The 14,197-nt window shown below is 34.6% G+C and overlaps 1 protein-coding gene across 3 annotated transcripts in view; it reads right to left on the bottom strand.

The window, feature by feature from the left end:
* Positions 1-13,030, bottom strand: part of LOC136812415 (mediator of RNA polymerase II transcription subunit 25-like) — a 45,025-nt gene extending 31,995 nt beyond the window's left edge. For 2 of the 3 annotated variants that reach the window (XR_010847348.1, XM_067068909.1), the window contains exons 1-6: positions 12,768-12,984; positions 8,487-8,538; positions 8,016-8,131; positions 7,388-7,451; positions 6,757-6,791; positions 709-835 (exon numbers count right to left, since the gene is read on the bottom strand). Coding sequence is in view for 2 of the 3 variants with exons in the window: in XM_067068909.1 (XP_066925010.1) it covers positions 709-835; positions 6,757-6,791; positions 7,388-7,451; positions 8,016-8,131; positions 8,487-8,538; positions 12,768-12,928 (555 nt within the window). In the remaining variant the exon portion in view is untranslated. Of the gene's footprint in view, positions 1-708; positions 836-6,756; positions 6,792-7,387; positions 7,452-8,015; positions 8,132-8,486; positions 8,539-12,767 lie in introns of all 3 variants that reach the window. The other variant, XM_067068910.1, reaches the window with a different exon arrangement.
* Between the last annotated feature and the right edge of the window lie 1,167 nt (positions 13,031-14,197).

Consider the following 14,197-nt stretch of genomic DNA (forward strand, 5'->3'; position numbering starts at 1 on the left):
ATTCCGAAATCTTGTTTCCCGAAAATAATCCGAAATCGGAATTAAAACTTAAAGTCTTAACGACGACCAGCGGGAAAAAAATCGTCGAACCGATTTGAAGAGTCACCTGGGCTGACTAATAAACGACTACTGTTAGACAGTACCAAAAAAGAAAATCCAAAGGTTCCAATATTCAAAACAGGATGAAATTCATTTAACTTTGGATTTGGGAAGAATATTTTCAGACAACATAACATTTACTCCTGTAGATTTTCTGAAACAATATTGATAATCTACATTATAGACAGGTCAAAAGCATCCAAGCAACTATGAAAATGCTTTTTTAGGCCTTGCTAGAGTGGAGTTTTAAGCTTGAAACAAAGGAAAATGTGACGTGGCATAACTAAACCTAGTTTAGTGTATTACATCTATTAACTATATGACTATATATGAAAAAGATGTTTATCTGAGTATATCTTACACGGTTTTTTAGAACAAACTATATAAGAACATAAAGCTGGATGGAAAAAATATTAAGAACATTTTGAGAACATTTCTAAGGTTTTATGGACTCTAAAACACCAAATATTTTAGTGAAATTGCCCAAAACACTCACAAAGTGGTGAAATTAAAGAGTATTTTTAGCCTTAAAACTCAAAAAGTATAGAACAGGCTGGATGTTCTTATAAAAAATGTGTATATTTTGTCTCTAAAAAAGTAAAGAAATACCTTTATCACCATATCTTGTAGCATATCAAAAGTAAAACCTTTATATTCTTGAGTGCCAATGACAGGATAAATGAATGGAGGTAGATGGCTAATCACTACACAGTGCTTCGTAACGTTACTGGTAATGCTAAAGAAAAGTAAGTAAGTAGTCAGTTGGCGACCGCAGTCGGAGGCAACCCGAAGACTCCTTTTTCGATAGCTATCTACCCGAAGGTAGAGGAGGGTGCCACTCTTTCTCCCTGGATTTCTCCACTTACCCGTGATCCTTCTCTTAATTGCTGAGCATTAAGCAGAGAGGCATCAAGTACCATTTTGAGAATCTTTGGTATGACGCGTAATGCTCTACCACTGCACTGCCGTCGCAAAAAAAGTAACACTTGTAGAGGTTCTCATTTGATTGAAGGGACATTATTAAGCGTTTCTCCTACCAGTTGCTTACACAGCAATTTTTAAAACAAAAAAGAGAACTACTTTCTCCCCTTTCGACGCTGCACAAGCAAAGATTTTGAGAAATATTTTTATTCATTCTGCTTTCTCAGCATTGAGGCCTCATCTCTAAAAAGGAATATCTTTAAGTGTGTAGTAAACTTTGTCTTGCTTTTTCTTTTTAACGAATTTCATTGATTGGTAAAAGATAATGAATAATCACTTTGATTTTTGAGAAAAATGATTCAAATGAGCGGCTGTAACTTCTAACTTTTTGGAATGGACTGGATTAATATAAGACTCATGAGCTCAGGGGGGGTCAACATTTATAATACCAACCCATAGCCCAAAAACCTGACTTTTGACCTTTTGAGCTAAGTTAACACCACCACCCCAAAATTGGTATCGATACCAACTTGAAAATCATAATTTTCAGAAAAAGAGGGGACCCACCCCCTTATTTTGGTATCGATACCAACAAATTTGAGTTTAAAGCTGTTTAAAGGGAACCCACCCCCTCCCACAAACAGGGTACTAAGAGAAGCTTCAAAAAAACTCATTTTTGAAATGCTCTTTCTTCAACACAACACAAAAAATGTCATAATATGCTAAAATAGAAAATGACTGAAAACTGACAATATGATAAAAACAAACCCAATGAAGCTAGCAAAATCAATCTGAATCAATATTATCTGAAATATAATTGATGTGCAAAAACTAGGAGAAGTTATTATTAGTACATAATTTTAGAACAGAATAGATTCACTCATTACCAAATGCTATCACAGAAAAAATGTTTTTGCTTCAGGCTTGATCAAAAATAAAACTTGAAAATATCGAAAAAGTCCAAAATAAACAAACAAACAAGGTCATTTATACTTATTACTCATTTACAGTCATTATACTCAAAAGCTAAAACAAATCCAATTGAAACCTATTTAGACTGATATGTACCCCGGGGTATTTTCTAGCTATAAAGGGCAAAAATTAGGAAAGTTTTGCTGTCATTTTGATATGGATACCAACTTTCTGAATCATATTATTTAAAAAAAGGGGTACCTGTAACGTCATCAGACGTTATATTCATATTCCCATTGAAACGATTTTTTATATTCCCAACGGACTTGCATTTATAACAATCATATTTCTCTTATTATCAAGGGAGCGTCATTATATTTTACGATCTCAATTTTCATAGCATAAAAATGCGTTCAGAAATTTTTACTTGTCAGACTTCATAGAGAGAGTCAAGGATGTTGTCAAATTCAATTTTCAAGCTTTTTCAAGCATTCAAATAACCATTCGAATTAAGATCTTCAACGCAATTCAAGCTTCAATTTATTCAAGTTTTCCAAGTTTTACACCTGCATTTAGCTGTTCACACACTTTTCTCAACACTTACATAGGCTTACCTGGTAGGTTAATTTACATTTCATCTTTATATATTTTCAACTTTAAGTTCAATTTTTCAATAATTTTTCAAGACTTTTGTCAATTTTTCCAATCAATAATTTTTCTTCAAATTTTCAATCATATTGTGAGCCTCTTACGACTTTCGTAGGTCACATTTTGTCACATATTTCAATATTATTTCAATAATTTTTCTATAAATTTTCAATCATATTGTGAGCCTCTTACGACTTTCGTAGGTCACATTTTGTCACACATTCAATATCATTTCAATTTCAATTTCAGTTTGAACGTGTTTCAATACAACCGTTACGAACAATTTGCTTGTGTCAAATTTTCTGTGTGTGATCGCTACATTCAAACAGTACGCCTCGCAACCGCTTCGGAATTCAAACAGATGATGAAATCCGCCGAGCGTAGATTGAAACTCATCCAAGAGGATATTGAAGATTTCATAGACGAGAACCCCATCATTGACTTGGTCGACATTGACGAGATAAGCGATTCCCTTAACACCATCGGGACACTCAAGGCATCATTTAAGCAACTGCATGCCGACCTTCATACTGATGACGATCAAAGCTACCAGACCACCTTGCAAATCATCAAAGCATATACCAAAGACGGTCTAGCCAAGAAACGTACCATGAAAAGAGCTATCGCTCAAACCACCCAATCGGCACAAGTTAAATCTATCGAATTTGCTACCAAGAGTATTCAACAAAAACTCAAACTCGTTGAAAGCAATACATCCTTTGTTCCATCTCAAGCAACAAATACTGAACTCAAAACTGCTCAAAAAGAAACAAGTGACCTCTCCAAATCACTCGAATGTATATCTAAAGATCTTCAACCACTCATTAAAGAATCCTTTGGAACCACAAGTCAATCCGAATTTTCTAATCTTCGTACACTCATCTCCCTTATAGACAAAGAAGTCTCATCTCGTGAACTTGAGAAACATTCAAAATTCGAGAACTCTATCCTCAAATTCAAGCTTTTAAAATTCAGTGGATTTGAATCAACCATGGACATCTACAAAAACGATGTCGATCCTGTAAATTCATTAGAAGTAATTTCGCCCAAAATTGGTATGAAACTGTCCAATTCTCAATCATTGCTCTCAATAGTTTTCTCAGACATTCTTATCAAATACTGGTGTTGTCACATTTCTTGCTGCTCAAAGTTCTTTTCAATGCTGAGTCATGAAAGCATTTCAAGCACTTATGTGGTCAATGCTCGTCCTCATTTTACAATGGCATCATTCTTATTCAGAAGCTCAAGGAACATTTTGAACTATTCTATAAACTGCGATTCAAATTCCTATCTCATGGTTTTGCAATGTTATGGATTTTCATCCTCATCAAAATTGTCTCAAGAAACTTGAACTCGATTGTGGCGGGGAGTGTAACGTCATCAGACGTTATATTCATATTCCCATTGAAACGATTTTTTTTTTTTTTTTTTTTTTTTTTTTTTTTGTTCCGAAGTAGCATGCGCAGCGGCAAATTGTTGAGTGGGCGTGGCGATGAAGACGATTGGACAGTAGATGTAATTGGCAGCTGTTTGATTTTGAGGCGATTCTGTTTGAATGTAGGGATTTGGGGTTGATTGGAGGAATGCGATCAGGCTTTGTTTGTAACGACTGTTCAAACTGAAACAAAAATTGAATATTTCTAAATTTTATGAATTGAAAAAGCTAAAACAAATCCAATTGAAACCTATTTAGACTGATATGTACCCCGGGGTATTTTCTAGCTATAAAGGGCAAAAATTAGGAAAGTTTTGCTGTCATTTTGATATGGATACCAACTTTCTGAATCATATTATTTAAAAAAAGGGGTACCCACCCCCTATTTTGGTATCAATACCAACTGAGGATAACTCTTTTTTCTAAAAAAAGGGGGACCCACCCCCATCAATACCAACTTGACTTTTCAGACTTTTAAAGGAAAAAAAGACACCACCACCTGGCTATGGGTCTGGTATCTGGATGTTGACCCCCCCCCCCCTGATGAGCTACTCTATCGATTCTAGGCATCCAAGCTTAGCAATGTGCCACCATAGGGCACACTAGATCACAATAAATGAGGGATGTTTTCACACACATACCGGGATTTGATACTTTTAGTGTTTGTTTCATAAACCATTTCTTTATTACAATCAAAATTACATAATATTGCTGATACAAATCATACGTATTCATTCTTGACCTGATGACCTGGCCTGCTTCATTACTAGTCTAAATCCAACTCTACTTTCATCCTTTTTACATTGTCTCAAATTCAAACTAGTACCCATAAATCAGTTTGCGCGCAGGGGGGGGGTCATTCAGTTAGTTCAAGACACAATGTGTACTAACTGCAAAATCCAAATTTTGAAATACACCCAACACCCTTCTGCAGTTAGTACCCTAAAGTACTAACTGCATTTGGGGTCCAAAATTGAATACCACCCCTAATTAAGCAGTAAGCACCTCTGACTGCCTCTGATACTATTTGTTTTACATAAAAAAGAATGATTCCCATGTTCTCGGCTCTAAATGACCCGGAATAAGCTCATAAACAGTCATAAAAAAACCTTTTTTGTGCTTTGGTATAATTAATAACTACTATGGTTTAAAGCTCAAACTAACAGGACTTTAAAAATTCAAAAATAATTCCAAGTAAAAGAAGACTCTTGTTTTGTGCTTCGTCTCTCCTCACTCAAAAAAAAACAAAAAAAACATTCGTATTAAACGCTCAAAACATTCGATTTCCTTAAAACATTCGAAATTATCGTAAATGGAACGTCATTCTCTTGTGTGTGTTTGATGAAAAGAAAAGGAGAAAGAATGGAGGAAAAGAAGAATTGCTTATATTAGCATTGATATACATACAATTTAAGTTAATTAGAAAATGTTTGTAAGAATTGCCTAAATTTCAGAAAGGTAGAAGTTATACAAACCCTTTTCAGGACTTTCTATAAAAAACGCCACGTCAAAGCAGAAGGCTTTAAAGCATTGCGATTTTAAACATCTCTAACTTCACTAAAAGTTTATAAGACCTCTTCAAATATGTTCAAATCAGCCGTCTGACTTTTGAATCAAATCCAGTCAAATCTCTTGCTATCAAAAAAAGAAGACACTACAAAATCAAACTGAATCAAAACAAATGAAATCGAATGTGGAGTGTTGGGTGTGTCTTTCATCCTGTGAATAGAAGACACTGCAAAGTGTCTGATATATTGTTCATTGTAAAATTAGAAGACATTGCAAGGTCAAAACATTTGAGTGAGTAATGTCAAAATATTTCAGCTGAGACTTTTTTTAAAAGGCAGACAGTAGACAGCAACCCATTTTCAAGCACTTAGTATCCTAAAGTACTAATTGATTTTTTGAAAAATTCTGAGATACCGCCCCCTTTCAGCAGTTAGTACCCTAAAGTACTAATTGATTTTTTGAAAACTTCTGAGATACCACCCCCTTTCAGCAGTTAGTACCCAGTAGGTACTAACTGCAAAATCCTTAAAATGAAAATGACCCACCACGGTACTAATCGTCAACGTATCTTGTACTAACTGCATGACCCCCCCCTGTTGCGCACCGACAGATGGGCAGATGACTGGCGGTTCAACACCTGTGACACTCACCCAGCAATAATTCATGACTTGAAAAAGCGAGCATTGATTCAAGTGAAATATCATATTATCAATAATGACAAAAGAGTTGTAAATTTCAAAAATTCCACCCCAGCTTATTGAGAATTTTATTTTTACTAGTGTAATTCAAAACCCTACCCAGTGTCACACCGGTATTCTAACATTCCTCAAAAGGAAGTCATTTTTCTAAGCACTTTTTATATAAGCCAAAATACTCAATCCAAGATTGAGTTTCAGAGATTGAGAGATTGAGACTCCATCCAAAATAGAAAAAAAATATTCTCTATAGCAAAATTTAAACTTTTTTGTTGTTTACAAGCAAAAATAACTATTATTAACTTTTTTAGGAGCTTCCCCCTTTGGACCCTTGCCATGGGTTTGTCCTTGACCCACTAGAGGGGTTTAAAACGCTGCCAGACCCACAGGTTCATCGATGCACAACTTCGCTAAGTAGATTTTTCAGGCATATTAGGAACTAAATTTCAATTTACAAAAATGGCTACAGCTCGAAGAACTTAGAAAAATCCCTGACAGGCTATTATACGTTATGATGACACATCAAGAATAAGGTACCTTTTATCTCTGTTGTTGGCCATAACATCAAACATCTGAAAAGATAGTAATAAGCGTGTGTTATAAAATTCACAGGTTAAGATCCTTAAATTATTTAGGCACTGAGAAAACCTCATTAGTGGAAAACCAGATAACTTAAGATCATACTTGTAGATTCTTTCCATGGTCCTGAGTGAAATCTTCAAAGCTTTTTGTCAATATATGAAAACTAGAAATCTCTAAATATGAATTCTTGCACTTTTGAGCTTTCATAATTCTGTTATTTTCTTGGTAAAGACATAACTTAAATATCTCGATATTGGAAAAGAATTAGGCAAGATTAGGAAGTTTTGCTTAGGACCATTGAAGGAATCTACAGGGAGTCTATCCCCTTTTCTATTTACAGTAGACCTTGGAGATTGCATGCTGACGTGGAGCACCACACCTAATCTCAGCTCCCAGTATAACTTGTAAGCCACTCATTTGCTGAGTTTACGGTGACCAGGGACCGAATACATAACCCTTTGATTGTAAGGTGAATGTTCTGCCGACTGAGCCACCTAGCCAAAAAAAGACCCACAAAGGGCCCATAATAAACTATAAAGCCAAAGAGGGCTAATGTAAAAGGAAGAGATATTATGTGAATACAGACCTGCAAGGCATAAGCAAAGGCTTCAATTAATAATGAGCATTCTGAAATTCCTCCTGATGTTAACCTAAAAATAGAAAGAAATTCTCTAGAATTTAAAACACTAAGTCTTATTAGACCTACCTGTCCCAGTTCTGATTTTAAACTTGACCAAAATGGAATTAATCCAGGAAAGATGTCTAAAAGTTGGAGTTTTTACAAGTTTTTATTTAATTTGGTTGGTCATTTTAATATTAACTTATAATAGAATACACTCATTTTGTTTTATAAGCATAACGTTTATAAGCATACTGAAGCTCAAATTTCCAGAAAAATTAAGCATATGCTAAGCATACCTTGAGGCTCAGCCAAAGAAAATTTTAGAATCATAATTTCCAAAACTTCAGAAAATAACAGAAGAATGAAGAAGAGAATTACAAACAAAATTGGTGATTTTATTTTCTTATAAATAACACAACTTTGTCTCTTAAGAATGTACACTTTCTAAACTTACAATAAGCTTTTCGTTTTTTTACCAAGCATAGGGTTAAGCATAGCCGAGGCTCAAAATTGAGCTTTACTTAAGCATAGTGAGCTTCAGCCGAAATTTACCGTATGCTTATAAAACAAAATGAGTGTATTATACTCTTACCGTAACTGTTTCATTTGGTTCGTGAATTCAAATGCATTGTTTTTGATTCCTTTACAAGTAACAGCTTGATTTAATTGATTTGTGAAAGTCAACAAACAATATTGTGTACCCACACCCTAAAAACAGAAAAGATTATAAATTGTACCAGATTGTATTTTAGATATCTCAGTCAGTTTTACCAGAATTTACTTTTTCTGCAAATCATCATGAAAAAGCCAACTGATTTCATTTTTCTGTTCATTTCAATATGTTCTTAAAGTTTTATTATAAACATTATCTTAAACACGAGTATATATGAAAAAGTTCATGTAACAAAGTGTTAGATAAGAAACAGCTTGGACAAAATATATCTTACTTGAACATTAAATGAAGTATCAAATGAAAGCTGACAAGTAGTGAAAAATGCATGAAAAAAAGGAATTTGAAGATCTTTATACTGTATTGAGTAAAATTTAAAAAAAAAATTTGTACCTCAACTCCAAACCAGTCAGTTTCAGATGGGGTATTCCCATTGTTGAAGAATCTAAATGAAATTAGAAAATAGTGAAAATAGTGAAAATTGTAAGATCATCAAGTTAATAAACTTGGATGTAGGTTTAACTTCTCTCTCTATGAGGCCCCCCAGCGGCACCCCTAATCACGCCATCACGCAAAAAATTTTCTCCATCACGCATCACAAAAATCGCTAAAATTTGTCATCACACAAAATATAGCGAAAAATAGCCCAAATCACGCATCACGCCTCAAATTTTTGCCCTATCACGCATCACGCCAAAATCTTGATCACGCCATCACTCAAAAAAAATCTCTAATCACGCCATCACGCAAGAAAAAAGTCCCAATCACGCCATCACGCAAATCCCTAGGGGGGCCTCCTCTATTGATTCTGGGTATTGTCAAAAATCAAAGGGATCATCAGATATTTGATATGTAGATTCCTTTCATGGTTTTTAAATTGAATCTTATTTGAATCTCAATTGAACATAATTTACTGCAATTATTTATGGTAAGCTAGACTTGAAACATTAATTTAGGTTTAGCCATCACTGTCTGTTTACCTAGATTCCTTACATGTAAAATTCAGAATGTAGTGGATGTACACCACATTGATTAAAATGTTGCATGCAGCCAATAACTACCCTGGGTTTATTGCAATATTACTTGTCTGGGTATATATACCAGAATCTAACAATAATTTAGTCAAATAAATAATAGTAGGAATTTAAGCATTAAAACAATGAAGCATTAATGCATAGTTTTAAATTTTTCAACATGACATTTAACTAGCAATAAGTCTATTACAATGCAATGTGCTCATTTGAGCTCATTGGAAGGCTATTTCAAACATAACGTAAACAAATAAATTATGTCATCAGATATCAAAATAGCCTAGTGGCCCGAGAGAGTTCAGACCATAATGTGTGAAAAACCATTTCTTGCCCACTTACAGCTTTTTTCTTTCTCATAACTCAAGAAACATTAGTCACATCTATAGACCTAACTCTTCAAACAAAATTTATGGAAACGCATATTTGGACTTTGTACTCTATGCTGCAAGCAAGCACTTAAGCTAGAGTCCCGCAAAAGCAGGACAAAAATCAGTTTTGAAGTTTGCAAAAAAATGCCACATAGAAGATCTTTCAAATTCAGTAAGTGAAAAGAGCAGTAAAAAATACAACTTTTCCATGTTTCAATTTTTTGCACCAAATCTTCAAAATGAAAATATATAATAAGATTCTAAGTTCTTCTTTTATTCAATGATTTCTTACGGCACTTTGTTGACTACACACGCAATTGTCCGTGCACTCTAAGAGGAACAAAGAAGTATGATTGATAAACTTGGTGGAGTTACCAAAACAAATTTGTTGTCAAAGAGATTTAAAAGTAAGTGAAAATACAGGCCAGATATCAACCAGTCCCATGTTTCGACCAATCGTCCCAAGCTAGAGCAGTTGACGGTAACAATCTAATTTTCTATATTTGTTTTTTTGCACACACCCCTGTAAAACTATGGTCTCAAGCCACCCTGTTGCTAAGATGTTGGCTTGAAATCCAAAATGAAACCACTGAAAATGAAAGTTAAATTGGCCTGCACTCCAAATCCTGTTACCTTGTTATAGGAGTTTTAGTCTATACTGGTTGTAATCAGACAGTGTCAATAGTTGTTTTGGAGAACGCAACAGCCTTTTGAAACAAATTGCTCCACATACATTCCTTTCCATCAGCCAATAAAAACTTGATAAATCATCTTGTCTCTAGGTAGGTAACTGTTGTGAAGTAATAATTAGTTATTCAATAGGCCATCCCATTCTCCAAAACAACTATCGAACAACAAGTACAAAACTAATCGAATGTAATTGAAGGTGAAGGCTTCTTCGTAAAAGCGAAAGACATGTACCTATTTTTCGGATCTGGTATGCGGGAATAGTGTCTGGACCTGCAGGCGACCTCGTAGGGTTGGGTATGGGTGTGGTTTGGGTGTGGTTACGTATCAGATTGGCTAGGAATTTGGTTATTATCAGTTAGGGTTAGAGTTGGAGCTAGAAAAAAGCACTCTTTTGTGATTTTCTCTTAATACAGTCTGGTCTGTAGTTTTTACAATATAAATAGCCATCAGAAACGCTCTTTCGGCATGAATCCGTGGCGCAGTGGATAAGGCATTGGGTTTCAAAACATCGGAACTTTGCATTTAGCAATAAGCAAAAAGCTCGTCCCAAAAAATCTGAACAATGGCAAAAAATGAAGTTTTCAGAATGTCAAAAATTTTTATATAGACACAAAGAATATCATTTCATGAACAATATGTGAAAAAATCAGAGCAGGAACATGCTCCATTGAAAAGTTATGACCAGATTTCCGATTTCCAGGCTAAAATCCCTGGAAAGCTCACAAAAATCAAGATTTTTACAAAATGGGCATATAAAGGCTACAAAGTAGTTTACCTTACCAAATGTTTTTAAAAATTGATAATTTTCAAGTTACTGAAGAAATTAAGTCATTTCAGATGTCCAATGGAGTTTTTAGGGGGTCTAAAATTCTGTTGCGCCGTGACGGAAAATCATAATTTCTAAATAAAATTGAACAAAGCAGAATTTTTTCAGTTTTTAAATGTTTAAAATATTAGACCTATTAGGACTGTTGAGAATCACTAAAGGAATTCACTCTAAAACACCAAGGTAATTCTTTAGTGTACTTTAAAGTTTGCGTTGCGCCGTGACGGAAAATCCAGGTTGGCGTTTTAAAATTATCTTTTCTCCAAAACTTGTTCATCAATCAACTTGATGTTTATATGACATGCTTAAACAAGTCATCTGGTAAATATTTAGCTGCTAAAATTTAATTTTAGACTTAGTCATACCTTAGAAATAGCCAATGGAAAAATACTAACAGATTTTTTTTCAAAAATGTTTCATTCTCATTTTTTTCCAAAAATGTCCATATTTTTTAAACAGTGCTAATTTTTCAGTATATGATTTTTGATCTTCGAAAATACATGCCTTGGGAAATATTTAATAATTGTTTTGATGGCAATATGTTGAAATACGATGAGAATAATATATTATTCATATTTGTGATTTTCATTGTTTCATCAAATTTTAAGCCAAAATGGGCCATTTATTGACCTTTCAAGAACCAATATCTTTCCAGCACATTCACAAAACCCCATGATGTTATATATCATTGAAAGCAAAATTTTTCATAGATTCTGAATATCTAATTCTTAAAATTCACAATTTTGTTGGGTGAGAGCTATAGTGCTTTAAGTAGTTTTTTCAACAGCTGGGACGAGCTTTTTGCTTATTGCTATTTAGTGGTTTCGAATCCCACCGGTGGCGATCTGTCGGTAAGTCATTCAGTAAGTTAGAAAACATAGTAAAAGACTCACAGAAAACCAGAAAGTCAGAAAAACTACGAACTAGAGACTGGAAAGTACGAAATAAGTCCAGATGTGTCTTTCGTCTTTACGACCGTAATTGAATAAAAGGGTCAAATAATTGTGATGCAATTATCAAACACAATTGAATCTCAATCGAACGGCTGGTTACTAGATAATATAAAAATTGTGTTCGACGATTGGTTCGATACGATTGATTGTCATACGTTTGATTGAGCTCCGATTATGTTTGTTTTATGTTCGATAGGTTTGATTACAATATTAAATTGGCCCACTCATTTAGGGCTTTAGCGTGGGTGGTCATCAATGCGTCAATGCCATCAATTTGGAAAATCAAATAAAAGCAAATGCAAAAAATACAATCGCACACGTGTGTGATCGCAGCAATAATAAATAATAACAGAATTTGATTGGCTATGTTTTCAACTGTCATTTGGAGCTTAGAAATTTATAATTATAGGACCCTGTCAACGCACCGGACTGTCCGGTGTATTTGTCCGGTGGCAAAAAGTATCCTTTTGCTACATCAGACGCAATAAGTCCGGTGTTGCATACAGGTAATTTTGGACGCCGGACATTTATGAAACAAAAAATTAAGAAACACCGGACCCACCGGACTGGTCATATCCAGTGTTTTGATTGTCCGGTGGTAAAAAAATTCTCATTTTACACCGGACTTTTGCGTGTCCGGTGTTCGTTAAGTCCGGTGCGTCAGCAGGGTCCTATAATTATAGCCCAAACCATGCTATTCATTTTGCCATCCATTATGTAAAGGAAGAAATCATAGCATGGATCTCCAAGCTGTTTGTTGCATTCTTTGCTTGTGTTCATGCTACAAAAAAATCTATTTCACATACTTGATCGAGGGAAGAATGTATGATGTCCTCAGATCCTCAAAATGTTGACTGTTTGCAACTGTTGCTTCCACTATGTAGATAACATCATAAACAGGTTTTTCTATCGTTTTAACAACCATGATTTTGCTACAGATTTTACTGATTGTGGATTCACCCAGCATGAAACTACAAACTCAAAGCTGAAAGTTTATCCGTGAAAATCTAGTAGGCTATGACTAGTAATTTTTACATTTTATCTGTAACATAGCGTAACTTTGTAAATGATAATACCATTATCGAAAATAGAGCTTACATATTACAACCCGCAATAGCCTATCACATAAAGAAATATTATTCATTTGCTCCCGACTGACTGAAATCGAAAGCAACTGGAATATCCGAGTTATTTTTTCCGAGTTTTTTTTCGAGTTATTTTGCGTGTGACGTCATTATGACTTAACAAACAGTGTTAAATGGGTAAAAGGGTAAAAAAGCAGAGATTTGGGAAATTCCGAAATTGAGTGGCAGTAATTTATGAAGTTTAATATAACTAGTTATTCTTGAAGTATTCATTTGTTTTTGTTTTATGACGTCATCACAAATGGCCTAAACTAAAAAGCAGGCTTTTATTTTTTAGCCAAAGCCCAAAATCTTAAAATTTAATAAAGTAACAGTGATTTTCATTTTCTACATAATACGCTTCTTTTGATGTATGTGATTCATCATACTAAGAGAGGGGTGGAGCTTCTTCCGAAAAATTACAGAAAATTTGGTTTGGATATGCATTAATTTAGCTAAGGATAGTGCGTCTGTTAAAAGTCAACAAGTGTCAGTGAAGCAGCTGAGACCAATACTTTTTCAATCCAATCCAGTGTTTGTATGAAATTAGGGGGCGTGCTACACTCTTTATGTGGACGGGAAATGAGTGCCTTCGAATCTCCTACAAAAGAGATCCATTTCTAGCTTTCGTATACCTTATCGGGGAAAACTTCGTTGGTGAAAATTTTCGTCGGGGAAAAATTCATCACTTGCTGGTAGTTGGTAAACGCATTAAGCCCTGACGAAGTTTTCCCCGATAAGTACCTTATTCGTTATTGACATTTATGGGAGGGCAGTAAATTTTCCGATAATCATTTCCCGCACATTTCAGTTGTTTTAACTGCAAGTTTTGGGGCCTCTATTCTCAAGAGGGAGATGGGGTGTTTTCCGCCAATCTTGCATATTAAATAAATTGAATTTTATTTAGATATGGGCTTTTGAAAATTTGCAGAAATGTTCACAACCATTCACAGAAAAAAATTTGGGTTGATGACGTCATCGCGAAATCGCAAAGGTGGTAATGACATTTTTACCAAATCATGTATAGCGTATTAAGGGCTCTGACCATAGTGAATTTTTCATAATTGCCGTGTTTAAAATGTGTTTTCTGACTGATGTAACCAACAAAACTA

The sequence above is a fragment of the Clytia hemisphaerica genome, unplaced genomic scaffold (genome assembly GCF_902728285.1).
Source record: "Clytia hemisphaerica strain Z4C2 unplaced genomic scaffold, Clytia hemisphaerica genome assembly, whole genome shotgun sequence".
Classification (NCBI taxonomy): Eukaryota; Metazoa; Cnidaria; class Hydrozoa; order Leptothecata; family Clytiidae; genus Clytia; species Clytia hemisphaerica.